At 32.2% G+C, this 27,035-nt stretch overlaps 3 protein-coding genes across 4 annotated transcripts; 2 read left to right on the plus strand and 1 right to left on the minus strand.

The window, feature by feature from the left end:
- Nucleotides 1-7,461: 7,461 nt before the first annotated feature.
- Nucleotides 7,462-9,861, minus strand: LOC118050197 (photosynthetic NDH subunit of subcomplex B 3, chloroplastic). Its single transcript, XM_035060458.2, has 6 exons — nt 9,655-9,861; nt 9,449-9,562; nt 9,161-9,214; nt 8,798-8,860; nt 8,489-8,551; nt 7,462-7,786 (listed from the first exon to the last, which is right to left on the minus strand). The coding sequence occupies exons 1-6, from the start codon at nt 9,859-9,861 to the stop codon at nt 7,751-7,753; spliced, it is 537 nt and encodes a 178-aa protein (XP_034916349.1). The 3' UTR covers nt 7,462-7,750.
- Nucleotides 9,862-9,911: 50 nt separating this feature from the next.
- Nucleotides 9,912-13,334, plus strand: LOC118050196 (uncharacterized). Its single transcript, XM_035060457.2, has 2 exons — nt 9,912-10,652; nt 11,215-13,334. The coding sequence occupies exons 1-2, from the start codon at nt 10,058-10,060 to the stop codon at nt 12,441-12,443; spliced, it is 1,824 nt and encodes a 607-aa protein (XP_034916348.1). The 5' UTR covers nt 9,912-10,057; the 3' UTR covers nt 12,444-13,334.
- Nucleotides 13,335-19,509: 6,175 nt separating this feature from the next.
- On the plus strand, nt 19,510-24,680 carry LOC118050336 (protein TIFY 8). Of its 2 annotated transcripts, XM_035060660.2 has the most exons (6): nt 19,527-20,324; nt 21,224-21,411; nt 21,520-21,965; nt 22,085-22,172; nt 24,068-24,263; nt 24,358-24,680. In XM_035060660.2, exons 1-6 carry the CDS (start codon nt 20,039-20,041, stop codon nt 24,438-24,440), a joined length of 1,287 nt encoding a protein of 428 aa, XP_034916551.1. In that variant the 5' UTR covers nt 19,527-20,038; the 3' UTR covers nt 24,441-24,680. The 2 variants fall into 2 exon arrangements, with proteins under 2 accessions (XP_034916552.1, XP_034916551.1); XM_035060661.2 differs by lacking the exon at nt 24,358-24,680 and having other exon boundaries at nt 19,510-20,324; nt 23,894-24,210.
- Nucleotides 24,681-27,035: the final 2,355 nt, after the last annotated feature.

A 27,035-nucleotide genomic window follows, 5' to 3' on the forward strand; every position in this document is an offset into this window, starting at 1 on the left:
TCACAATCCAAGATACACGGGAAAAAATGTGTTTTTAGATTTTGTTTATAAATATAATTATGATTATTTTTTAAAGTATTTTTCGTGTTGAAATACATCAACATGATTATTTTTTATTTTTAAAAAATTATTTTTAAGATCAGTGCATCAAAACGATCTAAAATATATCAACAAAAACTAAATTTTTAACCAAAAAAAAATGAATTTTTATGGAATCCCCAACTATCCTTATTTTACCGATTTTTTTTTTTCGATATTACAGCTTGCTACCATTTCTATTTTTTAGAGAATTACTGAATACGATTATTTATATGGTAATTAATTTGTCGTTTTTAGTGTATAAGGAAAGGGAGCCTCGAGATCACGACGCTATGTACAAGGAAAACGTGGCAAAAAAATACGAGTAAGTGCTTGAGCCAGAATTGGTTATAAGGAAAATAAAATGAAATAAGTAAAAAGGGAAGGTTCCTGTTAGATTCCAATTATTTATTTTCCGAGTATATAAAAAACAACTATTAATTATACATGTGGATATCACAGCTGCTAATTAAGTTGACTTGTAAATAGCACAGGTGCGATCCATAATTAACTCACACGGTCAATTTTAAATCTTCGAAACTTGCCATTCTTATGTCTTGACCATATCTTGCAGTGCAACATGGCAATCTTGAACTAGTATATTTTATATTTTTTAAAAAAAAAAAAACACTGGACCATAGAAACCAGCTTGGTCGATGACTCGACTCGAAATTTAAGTTATAAATTTGACGTATTAATTTAAAATCACCTAAATTAATTTAAAATAATATTATTTTAATATTAAAAAATTTAAAATATTATTATTTTAAAAAATTTAATCAGATTTTACTTGGATTTTAAACGAGTCGACTATGTCACAAGTTAATCTATTAGATTGACCGAGTTTAAATGGGTTAACTCTTATTTAATTCGATATAAAACCTAGTTTCAATCAAGTTAATAAATCAACGGGTTATCAAATTAACTTATCAAATTATCTCGGGTTTAATAACATTTCACTAGACCTTATAAATTTTGATTTGGTATAACTATTGCCATTAACAAGAGTTTTCAATCTTAAAAACCACGTATAAGTTAATTTTTTAAAAAATACGAATTCACTCTATAATAATCCTTCAAGGTTACAAAGTTCGCTTCAATAATTTATCTTCCAAGAAAGTTCACATTTGGCTATATATTTTAAAAAATCACCAAACGATTGATTTTTCTTTTCTTTCCTTCTAGTTTTCTCAAAAACCTTTCCTATTTTTTCTAGGTTGATGATAAATACCTCTCCTACAACAAATTAAAAGGAAAATAAATAAGACAAGATCAACAACTAAGAAGAAATTGTGGCAAAAAGATTATTCTAAAGACAAAGAACATTTAAAATAAATGGATTGAAAATTAAATTATTTTTAATAATCCTATCATAACCTCCTACCATACTCTACATAGCCCCGTTTAACATTGCATTTGAAATGGGGGTTGGTTAAATTTCAAAAGTTTATTTAATATATTTTTATATTCTCGAATCGTTTTGATATACTGATATAAAAAATAATTTTTTAAAAAATATATATTATTTTAATATATATTTAAATAAAAAGACAATTTAAAAAACAATCACTTTCTATAACACATGCATGTTGAGTGTTATTTTATATGAGCATTGATGCACACATTTATAATATTTTAGGATAGGTTTGATTATGGGTTGGATTATTATGAAACTTCCGGCTATAATTTGGCCATGTATGTGTATATATATATATATGAGGGCAATTATTAAAAAAAAGAAGGTAAAGAGAGATGTTGAAAATTGAAAAAGACATTTAGAGCTATTTTAACACGCTTTAAATTTGAACGACTTTTTTGAACTTTGAAGGACAATAATGCCAATTATCATCAATTCAACCTCAAGCTTGGTAACAAAACTTATGACTTGTTACAGTATAGAGTGTATTTTAAAATATTTTTTTGTTTAAAATTATATTAAAATAATTAAAAATATTAATTAAAAATATTTTTAAATAAATCATTAAAAAATTAGAAAAATACGGTGCAATGCAGTCCCCGGGTGCCTAGGAGTACATTTGTCTAAGTTGCCTTTATTTTTGGGGTTAGAAAAACAGATTCGAAAACATTATTTCATGTGCTTTTTATTCTAAAAAACAGAAGCATAAGCTTAGATAACAAACGGAGCCTAAAGTAATATAATATATATATATACATATAAAAAAAATTCTCCTCTCTTTTTTGTTTCAAGAAAAGAAAAGGTGTGTGATTTGACAAGGAGCAACGGAGAGTGCTTCACTGAATTCCCTGCTGAGTCACTCATTGACCAAGAGCGTATTCGAATTTCAATAACTTAAAGTCCACGTCTGGCCCATGTGCAGCGTCTGCATGGTGGACCCCCAGTTTAAATCAGAAAGATAGGTGGGTCTAAGCCTTTTTTTATACTTTTTTTGTTAGCCCAAGAGGCTCCTACCGGGCCCATTTTATTTATTATATTAAAAACATGGCAGCATCTAGAATCCGATTAAAATAAAATAAAATAAAGAAATTGGTAAAAGAGTGCAATTCACAACTAACTCACTGATATTAATTAATCACACTGCAATTCAGATCTTGGTGCAGTGATGTAAAGGGCTTGTATCAGGATTCAAATCTTATTATACATGCATGTCATTTCTATAGTGTTTTATATATTTATTGAGTTTACAGGATGTTTAGTGAGCCGTAGGATTAGTTTTGATGCACGCAAACGGGTCCGGACACCCACATAAATAAATAAATAAATAAAATATCAATCACACTACACGACACCATAGTTTGTTCCACACCGACTGATCTTGTTGCATATTTATGAGCGCGGCGGGCAAGAAAGGGAAGCGAGAACTGGCAATGGGAACGACAGCCCCTTCGATAGAGGGAAAGGGAAGAAACGTTTTTTAAAGAATGGCTCCTGAAGCTAGACAGTGTGCCCTAGAATGGTCCACAGGAGCATGAATTTAGGGCAAAGTATTAGTTAATCACACATTTAGGCACACTCGTCGTTTAAAGAAGTCAATGTCTCGTTTGAATCTCAATTTTTAATCGCAGCTAGCTAAATCTTCACATGATCATCGAACCCAACTTCGTAGAGAGTCAAAGGTTGATAGTTGCAATTTGAAATTCAAGACAACAGACACATTGTCCCATGCCAAACTCCCAAGAATGCAATTAAAGAAGTGGTTGGATTATAAGTGTCTTTGAGATTGAGAGTGTGATTATGATTGATTTTTATTTAGAAATGCATCAAAATAACTTTAAAATGTTAAAAAAATATTAATTTGAAGTAAAGAAATTTTTTTTTTTTAAATTTGTTTTTAAAAATGTTTTTGAAATGCAGAATCAAACAAGGTATTAATATTGTGCATTGCATGCTATTTTTTTAAAATAATTTTTAATTAAAAATATATCAAAATAATTTTTTTTATTTTTAATATCAGCATGAATAAATCATTTACAAATATTAATTTAATATTTTTTTCAAATAAAAAACAGATTATAGTGAAAAGAAAAAACACTGATGTGATTAGAACTTAAGTGCAAAATATAGAACTAGATAGATAAATAAAATACACAAGTTATGAAGCATGAAGTAGGACCCTAGATGATAGTAATTCTTCAACCATTTGTTTTTAATGCTGAGCTAACATAATAAATAAAATAAAAACAAACCCCACCCTACCAAATTCATGGCTACCTACCAAAACATATGGTCGCCTTTGATATGATAAACCCCCCCCCCCCCCCCCCCCCCCAATGATTCCTCATGTGATAGAGCTGCCAAAATGTTCGAAAGTGTGTCACCAATTCAAAACATGGGAACACTGGGAGATTTCCTCTATCTGTTTTTGTTCTCTCTCTTTGTTTTTGTTTCTTCCTTGTGGTTTCAAGCAACCTATTTAGCCATGTATTTTTTGAGTCCTAATTGCATGGTTATTTAAAAAGGATATTTAAAAATGTGATACAAGTAGTTTTTTTTTTAAAATATATTTTTAATATTAACATATTAAAATAATAAAAAACATCAAAAAAAGATTAATTTATGTCAAAGAATCAATTCAATCCAAAAATTTAAGCTATTAGGTGAGATCCTGATATATGATTTATATTTATTTTCTAATATATCCCCTCAAGTAAAGGCCTCTTGCACAAACTCATATTATCTTATGTTTATTTTTTATTAAATAAATAGGGATGATGAGATTTAAACTCGTAACCCTTTTGTTATCAAGGTTCTGAAACCATATCAAAGAACCATCTTAACCTGTAAGGTTCTAAAATATGATTTATATTATCATCTAATAATTTGAAACAAAAAAATAAAAAAATTTAATTTTTTTAAAAAATATTTTTTAAACATTAAAAATAAACCGTATCAAAACCTTCCTATTCTAAAAGGGCATTCTAATTATTCCGAGGGAAAGCCTCTCTCCAGAAATTTCCTCCATATATGCAGCCTTATTCATTTCAACCAAATTAGCTAGCGAAGGCATGGAAAAAAACATGGTTGTTAAACTCAAAATTATTTGGTGAATTGATCCAAGAAATTCAGGATTTAGTTGAGTTTCTAATTCATTTAATAAACAAAAATTAATTAACTTGGTAGGGATTTTAGTGATTTGGTTTACCTGAATAAACTCAATTCAAATATTACTAGATTGATATTAAAAAGAATAAAAAAATATTATTTTAATAAAAAAATAAATCATATTAATTTAATTACTCGTAAATTGATACAATAACTCAATATTAGTATTTTGAGAAATATAAAAAAGAATATTGGGACCAGGAAACGGGCAGTGGGTATAATTTTAAAATGTTGCTTGCTATTTTCAATGGTACATGGTATCACGCACATCAAGAGTTTATTTGGTAGTGTAATTTAAGTTGTTTTTTTAAAATATTTTTTTAGTTAGAAATATATTAAAATAATATTTTTTTATTTTTAAAAATTATTTTTGATACCAGCGCATTAAAATGATTTAAAAATATTAAAAAAATTAATCTAAAACAAAAAAATAAAAATTTTAAATTTTTTCAAAAATATTTTTTAAATACAATAATAAACAGAGCCCAAGATTGTGGGGTTGCTAACCGGCCTCCCGTCCTTACAGATCAGAGCTAAAAGTAAAAGGTTCGGTTTCTTGCAGCAGAACCGTTAGGACCACAATTGCATTATTGTAGAGAAGGAGATTCGATTTAGAGAGAGTTTGTTATTATTACCATACCTTCTATGTTTTTTTTGCCCAGCTATATAAATTTTTTTTATTAACTAAATCATTTTTTTTTTTTTTATCTTTACTTCATGTAAGTATAGTTGTATTTTAAATTTTAATTTTGTAAAAGTTAAAATAATTTTTTTTATATTTAACATGCAAAAAATCCATCTCACATAATTTTTAACTAACCATATGTTTTTTTAAAATTTATAATTAAAAAATATATTTTTTTAAATCACAAAGACAAAAACTATTATAATACCAAACATTTTTCTAATAACTTTTTTTAATTTATAGAAAATTTATCCTCGATTGTATCTCAACTAGGCTTGTAGAGGAACGAGCTTTAACACCCTCTAGATAGTTGAATACTAGAATTGAGTAAGATCATGTTTGAAATTGTGATAATATTTATTTTTCAAAGTATTTTTTGTTAAAAATACATTGAAATAATATAATTTTTTATTTTTTAAAATTTATTATTTATATCAGCATATTAAAACAATATGAAAATATAAAATAATTTAAAATAAAAAAAATAATAAAAAAATATTTTTTTAAAATATTTTTAAAATACAAAAATAAACATTCTCTAAAATTACTCCATATATGATTTCCCTTAGCAAGGATAAATATGCTAGTAGTTAATTTGTGTATATGTCAATTTATTTATATTTTGTATTTCTAACAGATCACAAATTATCTACTATGCATATACCAACTTCCAGATAATTATAAATATATGAATATTTGTATACATTTACAAACATTAATGCATCTATAACATTCTATATATTTACATTTGTTCGACGTGAGCAATACATATCTTAAACGACATGAATACATGTATAAAACACACACTAATATTATAGCTTGGCTCCCGGCCCGGGCTAACAATCTAGTACATTCAAAATAAAAATTGGATTAGAGGGTATGAAAGTAAACTTAATTTTTATCTTTTCCTTCTTCTCTCATTTCACATTTCTCTCTTTACTTTTTTTTTTAATATTTTAATATCTTATAATTTGTTTATTTTTGTTGAAAACAAATGAGATTTGCATAAATTATTGATCTATTCTCATACTATTATTTTTATCTTTTTGAAAAATATTGATTTTTTTTATGAAAAAAGATGTCTTTGATGTTTATATTAATTTCTTATTTACACGTCTTTCTTAATGTATATAATTTAGCACGCACAACATATATTGATGAATAATTCTAAGGGTTTGACATTTGGTAATGTAAATTAATTATATTTTATCTATATTAAAAAACCAAACATAAAATCATTTTTTTTTTAATAATAAGTAGTGTTTAAAAACACGATTAAAACCATGTTTCTTAAAAGTTTTAATTTTTATTTAAAATTAAATTTTTTATATGTTTTGATCATTTTGATATTCTAATATAAAAAATAATTTTTTTTAAATAAAAATATTATTTTGATATATTTTCAAATAAAAAAAACATTAAACCACAAAAACATTACCATATTCTCAAACACAACCAGTCATAAACACGAATATCTTCTTTAATGAACACACCCTAAACTCAAAAGTTGATGAACACATTTTTAGAGATGGACCTGGGAGTAACCCTTGGAGCTGGAGCAGTGTCAGAAGCACAAATGTGAAACGTTGCAAGAGTATACAGGAGGTTTTGAAGAACTGATAGCAAATTGCATGGAGAAGTAACCTCTCCAGCCAGTTACTTACAAGAAGCCTGAGCATCCACTACAACCTCATCTCACAAATTCCTTGTTGTCTTCAGAAATAATAATCACAGATTAGGGTGAGTTCAGTAGTGGAGTAACACTCTAATTTTCAAAAAGACTAAGAAACAGATGACAGAGAGCGTATAATTTCTTTTCTTTCCCTCTAGTTTTTTTGTCAATCAACAGAACAACCTTAAACAAGTCACCTGGAACGATTGTCAACTTCCAGTATTATATTTTTTTCGGCTAAGTTAACGTTTTACGCAGAATTCAGGACAAGGGAGATTGTTCGTTATTTCAAGATGTGTCTAGTGCTCCAGTATTGCAGTTCCTAGTGGGTTTGGCTTGATTATAGGATCTGCCTGCCCTGCTAATAACCATCAGAAGACAGGCCTGTAGCTTTAAAACACCAGTACAAAAGTTGAGAATGCTGAAGAAGCCAGTTCTATGATGTGCACAGCAAAAGCAATGAACTGAATACAGGAAGCGTTTGACAAATGCAGACAACGTGCATTAGCATGATATGCTAAGATTTACAACAACCGAGCCTGGATCCCAAACCAGTTGGAGTCAGCTATGTGGATCCTTTAGAACCATTCCACACGATCATACCCAGGCAAAGCTTAGATTTCTGACAACAAATTTACCAGTAAGTTTTTGATTCTGCATCTGCATTGCCATGAATTGTCTGAAGCATCATATTGTTCTTTGGCTTCAGTCATTGACCATGCCTTGCTTCTAATCATTTCTTCCACTGGGGTATCCTCTGAACCACAACCTGATACAACCACAGGAATAGCACTCCATTAAATCTATCAAATTCAGAATCTTACCAAACTGTTGTGTGTTTAGTATTGTAGTGCAGGTTGCTTTTCAAAAGTGTTTTTTTTGCTTGAAAATGCATAAAATAAACTTGTTTCATATTTTATATCTTATTTTTGACATCAAAAGCATCGAAAAGCACTGAAAAAAAAATTCAATTGAACTCTTTTTTATACCAAATGCACTTTTGCAACGCACCGAAATACAAGTAAAAACAAAATGCCAAACAATGTCTATGTTGTCCTCAAGGCCAAACATTTCTATTATACCATCTGAAAGAAAAATCGGGTGCGGGAGATTTTACAATACCTTTGAAGCCAACACAAAAGGCATAGAATTTTCCAAGATGGTGACAGAAGGTTTGTGTACAGTCACAGAATGATAGTGCAATGTTTCTGAATATTTTATAAGGTGGATGCAGTTAAGACAAATTTCTAAAAACTGAAAGAATATTATTGGAACATCACAGAAAGTTTCGGATCACAAAAATGCGAGAAAGGCATTATAATTACACAGCCTTGCAAGGCATTGTATAAGGCACCGTCTTTAAATTGTTCTTTCTGTAGCTCTCAGAGCATCATGTGCTAAATGTTTTTATACGACAGGTGTTTTGGGAACTCCAATGTCAGGAGTAGTTATATCTGATAAATGTCATTACCTTGCCAGAGTTTTCTTTGTTTCCAACAATTGTTTGGCAAGCGAGCCTCCAGGATTCAGGATTCTGCACAATCAGAGAGTCAAGGGATGAGACTCTACAGGGAGTATATTGCCACCAAAAAAAGGAAAAATGGTAAGATGAAGACAACCATTTTATACTGATAAGAACAGTTAATGAAAGCGCAGCTCTTGAAGGAAGTTGTTGGCGAGGGTATCACATTCATATCGAGCAGGTTAGACAGCATGATAGTTCACAAAGTGCAGGGTTTTAATTTCATCGGTGCATCAGAGGGGGACAGAGAGGGAGTACCTTCTTCAGATACCGGAGTTCAGTATTTGTTCTTTCATTCAAAAGATCGTTTCCATCAAGAATCTGCATGAGAAGGACATTGGAGGATGCACACAAGTTGAGGACATGAATAAAAACAAGCAACAAGTCAAGTTCCAGTGATGAACAAGGATTTCAGGAGGCAACATAGAAAATCTGGGTTCAAGCAGAAAATTTTGGTCTCAAATGGTTTGTTCAACAAAGGAACTGCATGCACAACAGTCCAGATACCATCATTCAAGAATTGAAGTACTTGGCAATGGTATCGTTACCAGATGTTTGCAATTATTGACTTAATGAAGAGATTGATATACAAGCTGCGAGATAATTGTTAAAAAAGAATACCTCCACAATGCAAGTTCCACAGCTTCCACCACCTCCACAGTTCATCACTTTCCCCTGTTGGAATCTCAAAATAACAATTACATGCACCGAATTAAGAGCTAAAATTTAACCATAACTACTTGAAACCCAATTTGGAAGAGAAAAAAATGTACAGATGCCAATTCATATACTTAATTTAGTGGTTAAAGCTTAAATATATATGATATGATGATATGCACTGTCAAATTTATTTAAACCATAGAATGCATGCCTGTAATGATTCTAGGAGGTTGAAAATCACAAACTTACATAGGCAGCGTAGAGCTCAATCTTGTTATCCGACATGATGTTCCTCAACAACTTCTCTCCACTAATCGCTTTCGCTCTCTCCACTGGATACTTCCCATCAGCTTCCGGCTTCGGCTGCAATACAGCAAATATCAAAAACCAAAAGATAATTGCTAAACATTTAAAGACTATCAGTGCTAGGAGTTCTCAAGCACCGATAGTCGTACCCCAATAAACTCGAGCTCAATTTCAGGCTTTTGATCGGTAACACTCCCTGAAGACTCCATTGATTTAGCAGAAGCAGAAGCCGAGACAGAAACAAGTCTCTTTCTTGGCACAACCTTGACACTAACACAATTCCCATATCCTTTTCCATTAGCATGAGATAACTCTGGCATCATGAGTGATATCCCACCAAAATTAATGGTGGCCATTTCTCTCTTTCACCACTGTTTTCTTCCCTAGAAATTTTCTTGTTCTCCGACTCTTCTCCTCTCCATTTTAACCAAGCATAGAACTTTCTCAATCTTTCTTTGGAGGGCAGTTTCGTAATTCAATAAACTATTAATCTTGTGATCTATATTTTGCCACCTGAAAGACATAATCACTTGTTAGGGCGCTAACTAGCAAATGAAGTCGTCTCTCATTAACTTCCACAAAAACACAACTCTACTTTGTGTATTTTTAACAACCAGAAAACCGCCGCATAACCGCCACTTCTCCGCCGTGTCCTCAGCGGAATCGTGGCTGTCCGTACAAGGAAACCCTCTAATCAAGTGGCCCCACAACCCCAACTTGGCCCCATCCCCGTCAGCAGACCAGCAAAACTCCTCTCCAACTTCAAACTCAAACCCTAATTACCATCAAAATGATTTCTTTACCCTCTGCAACATCCTCAAAGACCCCAAAATCCAGCTCGGTCCATCCCTCCGAACCGCTTTGGACCGGACCGGAATTGAACCGGAACTGGGTCTTATACAGGCAGTATTTGACCATTTTGATTCATCACCAAAGTTGATGCACAGTGTATTTCTGTGGGCAGAGAAGAAACCTGGGTTTCAATCCTCTGCGGCATTGTTTAATTCAATGGTGAATTTTCTTGGTAAAGCAAGAGAATTTGGTTCTGCTTGGTGTTTATTGCTTGATAAGATTGGTGGAAATGACAGGGGGGATTTGGTTTCTAGTGACACTTTTGCGATTTTGATCAGAAGGTATACTAGAGCAGGTAATATGGAATTTTGGGTTTTTGCGACATTGAGTTGTGTTTTTTTGAATTATAGTTTGGAACTTCTTGTGCTGTGTTGAACTGAAAGAAATTTGCTTGGTTTTGTACTCGCCGTTACAGTGCTCGATTAGGTACACTCCCGTAGGTAATTTCCATTGAATATTAAAGGGTTTATTGTGTTAGATTTGTGTCTTTTGAATTAAAAATTTGAGCTTGGTTTTGATTTGATAATTAGAAATTGCTTGAAACGTGTGCGCTTTTGACTTCGAATGTTAAATTGTGATTTGGAGCCAGCTTCTTGTTTGGTTTTTAAATCTGAGATTGTTATTTGATTGTATAGTTACCAATTACAATCTTTGTGTGTTTGTAGTTGGTCCAAGCTTTACCTTTTGGTTGACTTATAAATTTTGTTGGAATTGGAATGTTTGAGTTTTGCATGGAATTTGAATTAGTGCAAGGGAGATTTCATTATTGTAAGGTTTTGTGGCTGGTTTTGATTTGCAGTTATATCATCTTATTGTTGTTGGATTTGTGTTCACTAAATGGTTCTGCATTTGTGCAGGAATGTCTGAAGCTGCAATTAGAACATTTGAATACGCGAGCAGTTTAGATTTGATTCATAATTCTGAAGCTGGAACGAGCTTGTTTGAAATTTTGTTGGATTCACTTTGTAAGGAGGGGCATGTTAGGGTGGCTACAGACTATTTTGATAGGAAAGTGGAAAAGGACCCATGCTGGGTTCCATCAGTTCGGATATATAATATACTGTTAAATGGATGGTTTAGATCAAGAAAGCTCAAGCATGCAGAGAGGCTTTGGCTGGAAATGAAGAAGAAGAATGTAAAACCGAGTGTTGTAACATATGGTACACTGGTAGAAGGGTACTGTCGTATGCGTCGTGTTGAGAGGGCTATTGAATTGGTTGATGAAATGAAAAGAGAAGGGATTAAATCAAATGCCATTGTATATAATCCCATTATTGATGCATTAGCAGAAGCGGGTAGGTTTAAGGAGGTCTTGGGGATGATGGAGCACTTTTTTCTGTGTGAGGAAGGCCCCACTATCTCCACCTACAATTCTTTGGTAAAGGGTTACTGTAAGGCTGGAGACCTTGTTGGGGCTAGCAAGATCCTTAAGATGATGATTAGCAGGGAAGTCTTCCCAACCCCTACAACTTATAATTATTTCTTTCGGCATTTTTCAAAGTGTAGGAAAATTGAAGAGGGGATGAACCTATATACCAAGATGATTGAATCTGGGTACACCCCAGATCGACTCACTTACCATCTTTTGTTGAAGATGTTGTGCGAGGAGGAGAGATTGGACTTGGCTGTTCAGATTAGCAAGGAAATGAGAGCTAGGGGATGTGACATGGACTTAGCCACTAGCACCATGTTTACTCATTTGCTTTGTAAAATGCAGAGATTTGAAGAGGCATTTGCAGAATTTGAGGACATGTTACGGAGAGGTATAGTTCCTCAATACCTTACTTTCCATAGATTGAATGATGAGTTCAGGAAACAGGGAATGACTGAGCTGGCACGGAGACTGTGTAATCTGATGTCTTCTGTTTCACATTCAAAAAACTTGCCAAATACATATAATGTTGATAGAGATGCGCCACGACGTGCAAGGAGAAAATCTATATTGCAGAAGGCAGAAGTAATGTCTGAAATACTAAAGACTTGTAATGATCCTAGAGAACTTGTTAAGCACAGAAGTTCATCTCAGAATCCTGAATCAAGTGCAAATCAGTTGATAGAGGATATAAAAAAGAGAGCAAAGACATGACATCTCACTCTCTAGATGGTAATACCCTGCAAAGGCATGTGAAATCAGAGAACTTCGCAATCAGTTTTGGAAAACTTTTTGTAATGTGGTTTTTGAAGAATCCTGTTTCTAGAGATGACTTGCTCCGACGTAATTAAGTAGCATTGTTTCAGCACAAATATGAAGACAACTTCTGCGAATACAAAAGCCTCAGCATGTGCAAAGTGGAATGCTGGGTTCTGGCAAACGTGGAGAATGAGTTAATGAAAGGGAGCTCGATGGCAATGGAGATTGGTCTGGATTTAGAGAACAGGATATTTAAGCATTTAAATATATTTTTGATGCTGCACCTTTCCACAGTTTATGTTGAAGTTCTTGCAGGTAAATAGTTAATCGATGCTACCAGTTGAAATGAACTTTGCGATGCATCCTGCAGGTAAATTGTTGTTTTTCATCGGCCAATGAATGATGTCCACTACATCACCTCTTACATGAATCTTTTTTAGAGCTCATACATCACTGGAGATCCTTGTTTATGTTCATGGTATATGCTCTCAACTTGAAATTTTGGAGTATGCAGTACGCTTATGGTTGTGGGAATCTAATACAGTGATGGAATTGAGTCTTGACAAAAATGTATGGTCCATTTTGGAGTATACGAAGGGTGTAAGAAACACCAACCGAGAGTGACAAACAAATTAATTTGTTCCTTCATCTCAAGATGCGACTGGTTATTACTGGTGGGGTCTTAATGTTCTGCTAATCACCTCACTTATTCCTCTAATTATTAATCAGACTAGAAAAGGTTGCTTCCTTAGAATAATTTATAGATTAATGATACCACGATGTAATAAAGAAAGGATGCTTTTCTTTAAATTGTTTATGGATCGGAAATGCCTTTCTCAACTGAAATATTTTGTTATAGTGGTAGCTAAGATGCTGGAATGAGATCAAACCTTTTGCATGTGGCTTGGAATTCATGGATGTTTGTTAATATTTATACATGATATTGCATTAAAACCAGGAAGAAGCAGGGCCGCTTAAAAAATTGCAGTGCTTGAGAGACTGCACTGTTTTCATTACAACAACTACAGGGCCTCTCTCTCCCCGCTGTCAGAATCAAACAAATCCGAGAACACCGTTTCCCTTTTTCTCGCGCTCCACTAGTTTGTTTGGAAGTGTGAAAAATATTTTTTATTTTAAAATATTTTTTTAATTTTTTAAAAATTATTTTTGACATCAACGCATAAAAACGATTTAAAACATATATTTTTTTAAAATTTTAGTAAAAAAAAAATTTTAAAATTTTTAAAAATAAAAGGTTAGCTCGTGTTTTCAACGATTTATTAGTAGCATAGTATTTTGGTATTCTTTCTTTTCTTCTTAGGCATAGTATTAAAATCTCATTTTTTATAGTTAATTATAGTCATTTATTTTTTTTTATCACTTTGTTCATTATCAATGTTTTTTTTAATTATATTATTAAATTAATTGAGATTATTGAACCCAGTCAATTCAATGATCTGAATCACAAATTTCTTTTTACTTTTATAAAAACAATGGCTAGTCTGAATATGTTTTTTTTTACATTATAAAAAAAATTTAAATTAGCACGAAACACCTGTCTAATATAATCTATTGGCCATATTTTTATAACAAAAAAATATATATGGGTTCAAAAACCTATATTACCATATTAAAAGATTTTTACACAATGATGGGTGTTTTTTTCCTATAAATTTAGAACCTCAATGTTTACAATGCGTGAAAATAATTTGCATCCATCAATTTAGAACCTTTTTTTAAGTTAGAATGTCAAGAATTAACAGGTGAATTATATTTCGAGAAGAACATAGAATTAAAGAAGGAAGAATGGCGTAAAAGGTGGGAAGAGGATTTTGTGGGCAATAATAAAGCTTGGGTGAGGTTGCGGTGGGAGAGTAATGGCCACTATGAGGGAAGAGGAGAAGAAAGGGATAAAAATGGAGGCATTGATTCTCTTCGACCAAATTTGTTGACTTCTGCCACCATTCCCATTAATAATCCTTCACCAATCACAACTCTTGCTGTCCCTTTCCCTGTCCCAGTTGCCCACCGTGCAAGACACTTTGTTTTTCGAATTATAAGTATTTTTAATATTTTTTTTCACATTTAAAATTTTTATTTTAGTTTATTTTAATATACTAATATAAAAAAAAAAATTTTAAATAAAAAATACTTTGAAAAATAATCACTATCACAATACCAAATAAACTCTAAGAACCTCAGAATTTTAATTACGGTTCTGCTTTTTGTTTGTAATTGTCACCAAACTCTTACTAGAATTATAAGACTTAGCCTGCCTTATATCTGACACAAGATTCGAGTTATGAATTAAACTAAATTGATCATAGTTAATTTAAAAATGGTATCATTTTATTTTTTTAGAAAATAAAAGGTCAAGTTGGATTTCATTTATATTTTAATTGGGTCGATTAGATCACGAGTTGATTTCTTAGGCAACTAAGTCTAACTTAACTTGAGTTAGATTTTGAATTAACCCATCAAGAATTAAGTGGTCTTGTATTTTATAAAATATAAAAATTTATTTTATTTTATTTTATTTTCTCAAACCATCAAAATGGATTTACAGTTTTTATTTCAATTGATAATTATGCCAATTCAATTTATATCTGTTTAAAATTTAATCTGTGTTAAAAATAAATGAAAACCTCTTCTTTATCGTAATAAAATATTATAAAGTACATGAATATCAAATACAAATGCTTGTCGAAAACCCACCGGAGAAATTTTTTTTTTTCATTATATAAAAATTTGACCAAATGGTACTTTGAATATTTAAAATAACACTATGTTAGTCTCATATATAACTAGCAGATAGTGACCTTAGTTTATGTTGGACCGGAAAATCAATAATAATTATTGTATATTTAGAACTAATTTCTATCATATCAAGAAGACTTCTCTTGTTCTTAAGATTAGCCAGATAAACCAAGCTTTCTTTGTACGATCAATCTTTGTTAATGTATGTTTTGTATTGTAGTGAAAAATATTTTTTATTGAAAAATTATATTAAAATAGTTTTTATTTAGATTTTTTTTTATATTTTTAACATCATAACATTAAAATCATAAAAATAAATTAATTTAATATGTTTTTAAACCAAATATATTTTTGAAAAGTAATTCTTACCCAAAAAATTAAATAGTGTCGACCTTTTGTTATTCCTTCAGTCCTGTTTTCAGTTTTGTCAGTCTAGGAAGGCTGTGAGGCCTAGAAGGAAGAAGCTTTAAAATTCAAATTTTGCAACTGATTGGAATTATGTTAAATATTATTTTTTATTAGAAAATATATTAAAATAATATTTTTATTAATTTTTTAAAATTTATTTCTAACACTATCATATTAAAATGATAAAAAACCCAAAAAAGTGTAATTTAAAGGTTTTTTTTATATATAAAAAAAACATGATGGAACAAAATGTTGAACAAAATGTCAATGAGTAGGGATTCCATAAGTACTACAAGGAAAATGACTCTGCAAATTCCTGTAAAAATTTAAGCACTATCTGACAATTGAATAAAAAATTATGATTATTTTCAGCTATTATTCTGGTCTGGCGTGGTAAGACCAGATCTTCAATGAGTGATGATTCCATAGGTATTATAAGAAAAACGGCTTTTGAAAACTCCTGTTAAAATTTGAGCACGATCAAATAGTCAGATAAAAAATTATAATCATTTTTAGTTTTTATTCTGGTCTGGCGCGACAAAATGTTTTAAATAAAAAATTAATATTTGTTTTTTATGCAGAAAAGAAAGTAAACGTGCCCTAACTAAAGTAATGAAAACTCTTCATCGTGTGAAGGACGTTTGGATGCATTTCTTTTCCATTTTTTGATCATTACGAGGGCAGATTTTTTTTAATTTGGTGGCAAAATCTCTCGAGTGTTTGTACCAAGTGGACAATGATCATGAATGACAGTATATATGTAGGAGCCCACAATATCACACAAATATATTATTTATCATTACATTATTGGATAAAATCATAAAAACTAATCATAGCAAAATAAAGGAACATAACAAGGCTATCATTATTAGTCCTTATTTTCCATTACAGGCCCTTTTTGCAGCTTTACTTTTGAGCCAATTTTACGGCATTTGTTTGAATAGAGAAGAACTACTGAATTTATTGTTGGAAAAATAAATTATAATACAAAAGAGATAGAGAGAAAAATAGAAAACAAATCTTATTTAGAAGCACCTGGCAAGGATATTTGAGAAGCTTGAAAAGATTTGAGAGGATTACACGATCAGCTTTTGGTCACTAAACATGGCAAGGGGCCTGACAAACCAACCTCATCCTCAACTTGAAATGGTATTCACTTCTCTTCGAATTTGTTTGTATTTGAAATGGTGGTTTTTTAAAATAAATTTTAAAAAAATATTAGTTATTTACGTGTTTAATAAAATTATGTTGAAGTTTATGTGTAATAAAAAATATGTATAAAATATTTAATGAAAGGTTGTTGCGGTTATTTTTTGAAGTTCTTTTACTTGAAAATACATCAAAATAATTTATATTTTTATTTTTTAAAAAATTATTTTTGACATCAACGTGCATTAAAATGATATGAAAAATACCAAAAATACATCAATTTAAAGAAAATAAAAAAATTTAAATTTTCTCAAAAGAGTTTTTGAAACTAAAAAACAAACAGAATTTTACGAAACTCAGTTAAAAAAACATGTAAAAACTTCTTCACAAAAATTGCATTTCAAACTCAATTTCTTAGTGGATCCTACAATAGAAAATACAATTTGATTTTTTACCAAACACCTTACTATGTTTATTTCAGCGCAAACACAAAAGCCAGTAAAAAAACAATGCATCCCAACCTAGAATTGACATTAAACTCTGTTTTGAAATGAGAGGTTATGTATTCTGGATTGATGTAAGATATTGGGATTAAATTTCATAACAAATGAGTGTTTATTGGACCAAAAAAAGGAATCCCAGCAATGATTTCAATTTCCCATGCAGTTCTGCCTGTGTTCATCAGTAGTCTCCTTCACTTGCACTTGAAATGGAACTGTACAAAGTACTGAGGAAAGGGGCAACCTTGCCCTGTGTAGCATTAAACAAAGAGAAAGAAACAGAGGCCCGCAAATGGCCCTTTGCACTCCCACCAGGAGCAAAGGCGAAGCACCACAAATTAGGTAGAAATGTAGCAGCAAATGAAGGAATACACAAAGATCTACATCAATGGCTGCATCTATAATTAAGCCAAGTCTTTCTCAACCAATCCACAAAAAATGCCACGCGTAACATCCACATCACATCTAGAGCTAATCTGATTGCAAAATCCTAACCATGTTGATAGGAAACTTTTTATAATACATTATACTGGATCTGGATGACTTGTCGAAAACCTCGAGTCACGTTTGTTTATTATGATAATTTTTGATATTGTGATTTGAAAAAAATAATTTTTTAAAAAAAATAAATAAAACTCATGCGAAACTAGAGAGTTTATATTGTGGGGGCAAAACACAATTTTAACCATGCCTCGACATAATATCAAATATATATTAACATAATTTTAGTTTTTTTTTTAACATGCTCAATTTGTCCAAAAAAAACAAATTATAAATAACAATTTCATAATAATTACGAGGAGGGTTTCTCTTGTAGCACCCACACTACATAAATATTGGTTATCATTGCTTTTTTAAGTCACAACACTTTAACTAACATGTTAACTTGCCTTTGACTTCTCAAAAACCCCTCGTGTATATACACCAGCCAACACTCGTATGAAACACTAAGTTTTTTTTTTATTTATTTTAATATTCATGTATATTTGAAGGGACCTTCATGTATTTTATGTCGGGAATAAGATTTACTAAGGTAACTCTATGATGAAGTTCTAGAAAAGATAGTTCTAGAAAACACTTTGCTCTAATTTTGTTAAAATTACAAAATTTTTAATTCTTTAAAATCATTAACTAAATTAAATTTTAGATTAACAACCTAATAATAAATATTTTTTTTGTTATATTTAGATATTGAGGATATTTGTTACCAGGAGGGGCATTAGCCTTATTGCCAATTCTTTGGCTCAACCGGTCGGTTGATTGAACCAGTTATATGAATCAGTTGACTGGTTTACATAAAAACCATAATTTTATGATTTTTTTAAATATGTTTTATGAGTTGAAATATACATCTTTGTCTAACTTCTAAACTAAAAAACCAAGTCCAATATACATCTTTTCAATGTCAACCAATTTTTTGATCTAACTAACCATTACGAAATGGTTGGCAATTTGTCCTTCTTAATAGTATCAAAATTAAATTGATATCGCAATTGTGAATCATAATATATTAATTAAAATTTTATCATGGTTATAATTGCAATATTTAATTGATGTCACCGTTTAGAACCATGACATTTAAAAACATGCTATTTTACCAAAATTTTTTTGCTGCTGTGCTAATTTCATCATATTCTGTCTTTTATTTTGTATGCTAATTGTTTAATTTGCCCAAACCTGACTTTTTCTTATTAAATGTATTATCTGACTATTTTTATATATATTTATAATAACTTTTATAATTATAATTTTTTAAAACTAATTTTAGCTTTTTATTGAACAAAATCCAAAAAAGATTTCATAGGATTCACGCAAAATCACACAATTATTTTTATTAACCAAATAGAATTGAGCCCCTGTTTGAGAGTGCGTTCAAAACAGATTTACTAAAATTTATTTTTTAAATTTTTTTATATTGTTTTAATATTTTTATATTAAAAATAAATTTTTTTAAAAATATAAAAATATATTATTTTAATATATTTATGAAAAAAAAACTCTTTAAAAAATATCTATTAATACACTACTAGAAAAAAAAAAAAAACCCCTGATTATATATGATTGCAGCCAAGGAAACAAACATACCGTCTCTTTATATCAAGATAAAAAAGCAGTCTTTACATGAATGATTAGAACTCCCCGGTTGGGTTTTGCAGTTTTTCCCATGATGAGAACACAGTGATTAGACATAAAACAAATGCACGTGGGACGTGAAGGTGAAACCGTAATAAAATCACCACCGTGCCCCAAAAAGCAATGGATAGAGAGGAACTGTAATCACAGGTTAGAGGGATCTCTGCAAAAAAACACAAAACCCTAAAACACGAGGTCCAATAGCAGCAAGGAACACGGCAAAACCCTCTCTTTCCTTTGCAAGAACAACGACAATCAAGCACACTCTCACACAACCTTTATACCCTTTTTAAAAACAAAAACAACAAGCCTACACATATTCAGACACAGAGACGGTTAGTGCAGGCAGAAGAAAAAATAATAATTAATCAATTAAAAAATAAAAAAAGTTGAACAACATCCTCCTCTCTCAGAGAAAGACAGAACCTTTTGCTTTTTAATGCTCTGCCCCTCTTAAAAATTCAGTCTTTGAGGCCCCTTCTCTCTTTCTCCCTCCCTCTCTTTACTTTCTTGAAAATCGTTCTCTCTTTCGTTTTTACTCCCACTCCCTCTAAAGCTGAAGAGAGAAGAAGCCATGAAGGAGAAGCTTGATATGAAGAGGAAATGGCAGTAGTATTGACAATGGCACAACAAAGCAAGAACAACAATGCCAACAGTAGCCATAATAATAGTGTTTATGTAAACAACAGTACTGCAACAAGCCAACAGCAACAAAAACAAGATTTGAAGGCAATGTTTCATGATTTCTTGGGCATGAAAGGAACTACAGATTCACCAGTTGTTTTAGCTCCAAAAAATAAAGATGGGTCTCCTTCTGCTTCTGCTTCACTTGGGGCTTCTTCTGGTGGTGGCCGTGGACCTCTCTCTTCTACCTCTGATCTAGCTTCTGGTATGTACTTGCTCTACAACTTGAAAGCTTCTGTCTTTTTTCTTGAGCCTTATAGGTTAATGGGTCCTTTTGATTTTTTGTTTTCCCTTTATTGACGTTGAAACTCTTCAAGAAATTCTTTTTCTTTCTCAATTTAGTTGGTGGGTTCTTTTCATCTAATTATGTTTTTATTTTGTTTAGTTAATTTTCCCTCTCATCTCGTTATTATCAAGTGAAATGGAGGTCCTTGCTCCTTTTTTCCTCCATGATCTAGCGGGGCGTGTGCGTGTGAGGTTTGATGGCCAGTCTTGATTTTTCACTGTGATGTAGAGAACACTTTCTATTTTCAGATTGAGAGATGGATTATTCTTTTGTTGATTAGTTTTAGTGAGGTTGTTAGCTTTCGCAGGATTTCACCTCGTCTTCTTTCTTTTATTTTATTACTAAACTTGATCTTTCAGTAGGGAAAGTTTAATTTGCAACTTCTTGCCACTTTTTTATTGTTTCCTTGATTTGTATACTAAAACATCTTCATCTGATGGATTTTGCCAAATGTGGTGTTTTGTGTTTGTCTTTACTCAAATGTTGTTTCCTAAAGAAGTAAGAACAAAATTGAAAGTGTTCATGTATATACTCCTTTCCTTTCAAAGATTCCACATTGCAAGTTGAAAGGACTGAATTAAGCACGTCATTTGCAATTTAGGCCAATATGCTTTTTGGTCGAGGAAAAGGGTTTTTGTAATTGTAGCTTACACATGTTACTTTTCCTTATGTGGAGATTTTTCATCAACAACCTCGATAAAAAGGACATTGCTAAGGTTGAACTTTAGTTGTTGAAATTTCTTTATATTTATTATTGCTTGTGTTTCCTGGTTTCATGATCCTACCAAAGTTTGATATTTTATCATTGATATTAATAGAAAGGCAGGCTGGAAATCATCTTGAGGGGATTCCATTTTATGGTCCAAGGAGTGATATTTCTGGTCCTGAGATAAGCAACAGATTAGCAGGAAGTAAGCGGAGCAATTCAGATTCTGCCTTTACTGTATCAAGGGATGGGATTCCACAAATGGCTCATGATTCCATCGAGAGCCTGCATTTGATGAAGGTAGCTTTGAGATTTAATCTTGTGGTTTGTCTTCCATTTTAATGAATGAGAAGAACTTCCCATGTGGTTTGTTTTTGTTAACATTTAATTTTTCATGTTGAGATCCAGATGCTAAAAAATGGAGGTGGCAGAGAGCGGCCTAGAAGGTCCAACGATGACGAGGTTTTCTATGGTATGCAGCCAATGAGGCCAAGTTCTGCATCTCTCATACTGCAACCTTCTGCTGGCAGTAGACTTGATGCCAACGTTTCCAAACAAGATCGATCCATTCCCATGGGGATAGGTGCATATCCTCCGCGTGGTGGTCAATTTGTTCCTTTTACGCATCAAGTTCCCACAAACAGATTCAGAGACACAAATGCTGGTCCTTCAATTGTCTCACAATCTGCTGCCGATGAAGGATCCAGAACTGGAATCAAAGGCCCTGGAATTCTGAGTTCTATAAATGCTGGCAGCGGTATCTCTGAGAAAAATTCATCCAGAGGGCTGCCTAGTGGTGGCAAACCCAAGACTGGGATTCATATTTCAGAGCCAGAATCTTCAAATCCTTCAAGGTGAATTATATAATATAGTACATTATCTTCTACGCTTCTCAATGTTAATTGTTTAATTGATGCTAATTATCACCCATTAAAAATAACTTGATACCATATCTCTTTGGTTCCTATGGCAGTCGGCAGGGTTTAACATCTGCCAGCCGCCAGATGACTATATTTTATGGTGGTCAAGCTCATGTTTTTGATGATGTCCACCCAAACAAGGTTTGCTTTCCATTTGTTTGCTAATAAAGGATAACCTTTTTAATCTCATTGGTTTATACAGTTTCTTGGATGGAAAGCTTATTTTACATGCTCATGTGCAACCTGCATCAGTTTATGCTAGTGAATCACCTCGAGAAAAATGCATATGTTTGATAGCATCTTGGTTGAGTCATAAAAAAATTGTAGTTGCAGCCTACTGTCATTGAGAATGTGAACCTATGCCCAGGGAAGCAGTTGCAGTTGTGTTATTAGTTTTGGTCTGCAAATAAATATTGTGCTCTGTTATTTGGAAAACGGTTCTCTGTTGTCTGAACTGTGCATGTGAAGTGAACAAATTGTAAGGGATGGATTTCTTAGAATTTCTTTGTTCACTTTGTGGAATATGATTCCAGATGGCCAGATACACCTCACCGCTCGAGTTAAGAGTTGACTTGGTTGGATACATGTTGAAAGTAGCAGAATTCTCTTTTGAATTAATTTATCATATACAATGGCAAAAAAAACGAAACAGAGCTACAAACTGACGCCTAGTTCACTAGACTGCAGTTACTCAAGTGAGAAAGTCTGATGGCGGTTTCTTTTTAGAGTGGTAGGATTACTTTTTATACATTACCTGGCAGTATTTTCCCTTAGTGAACAGAGAGTCACACGAGTATCTATGTTTCAAGTAGTTCCTTTTCCTTCAAAGTGAGCACATATCCATGTTTTAGATTGTGATCTCTCTTAACCTTCCCAATCTTTTTTTTTTTTTTTGCATCAGTCGTGTCTTTTGAATTCTGTTCATCTTAAGTTCCTTATTGTGTATTAATACAATTGGTGTGTTTATTCCTTGGTGAAGCTTAAGAGAGGATTGATATCACGTTATTCTCTTTCCTTGCTCTCTAAACTTTGTGGTTCCATTTTTGTCACCTTTTATATGCTCAGTGCAGCACTTTACTATCATTATTTCTGTCAATCTCAGCAATTTTCAAACTGGGTAAAACTGTATGGAAAGGCTACTTTTTACTGGTTGCTTGGGCTTGCTAATGTGCCTTCCTCATTCTTTAGTGGATGTCTATCATATAGCATTTTTTCCGTAAATCTGTTGCCTGTTTTCTACCATAAAGCGTGCTTAATGTTTTCACTTTTTTATCCTCATCATGATAGCAGTGAAGTGATTCATAGTGGTCTCCAAGAACGTTGTGCTTTTTGATTTATCTAGGCTTTCATTATGGAAGCTTCAATTTTTGTAGTTCTGCTCAAGAAGTTAAGATAGACATATTGGGTCATAATTGTCCTGATCATTTTTCTATAAAATGCATCGTTTCTTTCTTGAACTGGTGAAATATCTTCATTACAAGTTTGAATATTAAAAGCTGCCCATCATTATGTACAGAACTTCCCATTCCTTTCATGATGATGGGCGCTTTTCCTTTCTGCTAAATCTTTATGTGGTCCCTGTAAGAACTGTTTCTATTATTCATTTTTACAATTTCTAATACTTTGGACAATATTTATGTTACTTTTGTTCACTTTTTAAAATTTAAATCCTGGCACAAAGATGCCGGGTAGCAATCTTGTGCCAAAGACCAGCTTTAATGTTCCGATAAAGGCACCAATTGCGTATTTGTCAGCCTAGGCCTCAGAGAAGATTAATAAAATTGGTTTTCTGTATATTTTCTGAGGCAAATCACATAATACTTTCCGCTATTCATTTCTTCCTCTTACCCCTGCATGCGAAGGCCTCGGAGACTCATAGTCAAAGCTGCAAAAAGTAACAGGAATCCTTGGGGGATTTATGCTATTGTTTTCCTGTGGTGTTCGACTCAGTTATTTACATGTGGCACAAGTATTTATCTCACAGTGCATAGCCAAATTGGTGCCTTGACCATTATGTGCTGTCTGATCTATTTCAGGCAGATGTTATAATGGCTCTGGCAGGTTCAAACGGAGGATCATGGTCAACAACCTACTCACCAAAACCTAATGCAAGTCCAAGTAGTGAAAGTTACGTGACCAGCGGCGGGGAATATGAACTCCGTGGGAGGCTATCCGTAACCGGCAATGCTACCCAGGGAGTTGGTTCTAGTGATCGAATCTCTACACCAACAGGTGAATATTCATATTTATCATCCACAATGTCCTTTGCTCTTTAGAGCTAGGAAATGACTTGCTTAAATTGCTCTTTTCGTTTGCTAATCTGCAGGAGGTCATCATGGCAACATTGTAATAGCCAAAGAGACGAGAAACGCAGTTCAGGCAGGCGAACCAAGTAATGAGGAGAAATGAGAGGTCTAAACTCTAAAGTTGAGAACGTGAAGCAGCCCTAACATTATTTTAGATAACAGCTCTTTAGGAAGAATGAGCTCTTTTTTCTGGTGTTGCTTAAGCTCTTCATTCTTGTCGTTTTTTCTCCTTTTTTTTTTTGCTTCTTTTTTGGAAAAGAGCAAGGGGGAGCGGAGCTCGTGTATAGAGGACTTGTATCATAATCATAATCAGATGCCACCATGACCAAGCTTTTGATATAAATCTATGTTGTTTATCAATTTCTCAACGTGAAAAACCCCCTACTCCCTTTGCTTAAAACTAGTAGGCATTTGCAAACACAATTCCACAACCTTTTTCTCATAAACAGCAATTTCAGTCATGCTTGGGTGGCAGCAGCACCCTCCCATCAATCACCAAACCCTTGCTTAGGGGAAAGAGAGAGTTCTGTGCTGAGCGCGGCTCATCAATGGCCCATCCTGTGCATATTTTTGTCGGAGACTTGTCTCTATGGGCTCTTGACGAGCAAGTTTTGCTGGGATAAAAAAAGAGACCTAGATAGAGCTGAGCAAATGGTTTGACCGGTTCGGTTTTGATTTATTTAGTTTGAGTGTTTTCAAAAACCGAACATAATTTATTATGAGTCGAGTCATGTAAACCAAAATCTTTCAGCATGGTTTTTCAGTTTTCATATGAAAATTCCTAATTTAGAAGTTTTTTTTTTTTTTTTTATTTTTGATTGATTTTTTATAAGAATCATTAAAATGAAAAAAAGGAAACTGGTTTTTCTGTTTGTTCGGTTCTCAAAGAGAACCTTTAAAAATGATTTACCTAATTGAAGAGGCCGAATATCAAACAAACCAAACCAAAAGAACTAGATCATGGCAACTCGGTTTTGTTTTTTGGTTTGAACCAAACAATGCACAATCATATACCGATTTCTTGTAGACCCACAATCACATTTGCATTATTCAATGGGAATGGGGAATCATATATTTTCTTCCTTTTTATCATTATTTTATGCTTTCTTTTCTCAACCATAGTTGTTAACCTGGTTTGTTCCAGTGAGTTGGCTTGAAAAAACTCATGACCAGAGTCTAACTTAGTTTGAGTTTTAAGTTGAATTGAAAAAAACAATAACGCAATAAAAAATGAACGAAAACAATCCATAATCTGGCCGCAAAAACAAATATTGCCATAATAACTTATGGTTGATGATGTCTCGATGCAATGCTCATTATCAAACCAAAAAAAAAAAAAAAAAAAAAAAAAAAAAAAAAAAATATATATATATATATATTATATATATATATATATATATATATATATATATATATATATTTGGATGATACATGGAAAAATACTCATATATTTTATTGAATATAAACACTTCCATAAATATCTTATAAGATATTTATATTAAATATTTTATAACTTAGATATTTATATTAAAAAATCTATATAAATAAAGTTTTATCTCCATAGATAAAAGGTCTATTAGAGCTTATTTCTCTTAACTTTATTTCTCTAGAGAATATAAAATCTAAAAAAACACAAGTTTGATATAAGGCTTAAACAAAACTTAAGGAACATTTGTAGGTGTCGTCTAGCCCACCAAGTTCTTCAAGTCTTGTTTTATCAGCCTATGAAAAGTGCTTATAATTTTTCTACTAAGAATTTTTCTCCAGTCTTATCAATTGATATCATTTGTGGAAAACTGATAAAAAATCCATTAGTTTCTAAAACTTGTTTTTAATATTTCCATGCCATACCATGACACAACCTAAACACTCATTGGTTAGGATGCAAGACAAAACTTGTTATCACGAAAACTTCTACCCAACCAGACCTTTAACAACTCACAAGTCAGGTGCAACTCTTCACCTAGACCGTGTTGGCAAATTAAGGTCAAAACCAAACCTTGCCACCCTAAAAAGTCTTGGCAACTATGATAACACACTTGACTCCATCACCATCGCCTCCAGTCGTTTCTAGCGCCCGTAACTTGTTGCACTACCCATAAGATCTTAGGCATAATGACCTTTAAAAGAGTATTTTGCCTCCATACTCATCAAATTCCTCTAAGAGTTGCTCGCGTTATTGCAATACCTGTGCATATAGCCGGTATTCCAAACACGCTCCCTCAACTACCGCGGGATGAACCTCTGTTACCAATCCCATTATTTCACGCCAAACTTTCCAGGCTCCATGAATCCTAATGAATCACCTTATGATGTATGATTTTCAATGGAAATGTAAGTTTATTTTGAAAATAATAATAATAATAATAATAATAATAATAATATAATAATAATAATAATAATAATAATAATAATAATGTATCTTTGACATACATTTTCTAATTATAGATTTCTAGTGGGGGCTTCCGACCACTCTCCTTGAAGGGAATTGACTTGTTTTTTCTAGAGCAATATTCCCACAATCACCAGGGGTTGATCTCAGATCCTCCACTCTCCAGTACACTCTCGAACTGGCACATTCTCCAGGTGATGCCAAATGGCTTCTCACAAATTAGCTAGGGTTTTATCTCGAATCCTCCACTCTCTAGTACAGTACCTGGTTAAACTGCTTGAACTAAGAAATTAACCAATTATCAAA

This window comes from Populus alba, chromosome 6 (assembly GCF_005239225.2).
Source record: "Populus alba chromosome 6, ASM523922v2, whole genome shotgun sequence".
In the NCBI taxonomy this organism is placed as follows: domain Eukaryota; kingdom Viridiplantae; phylum Streptophyta; class Magnoliopsida; order Malpighiales; family Salicaceae; genus Populus; species Populus alba.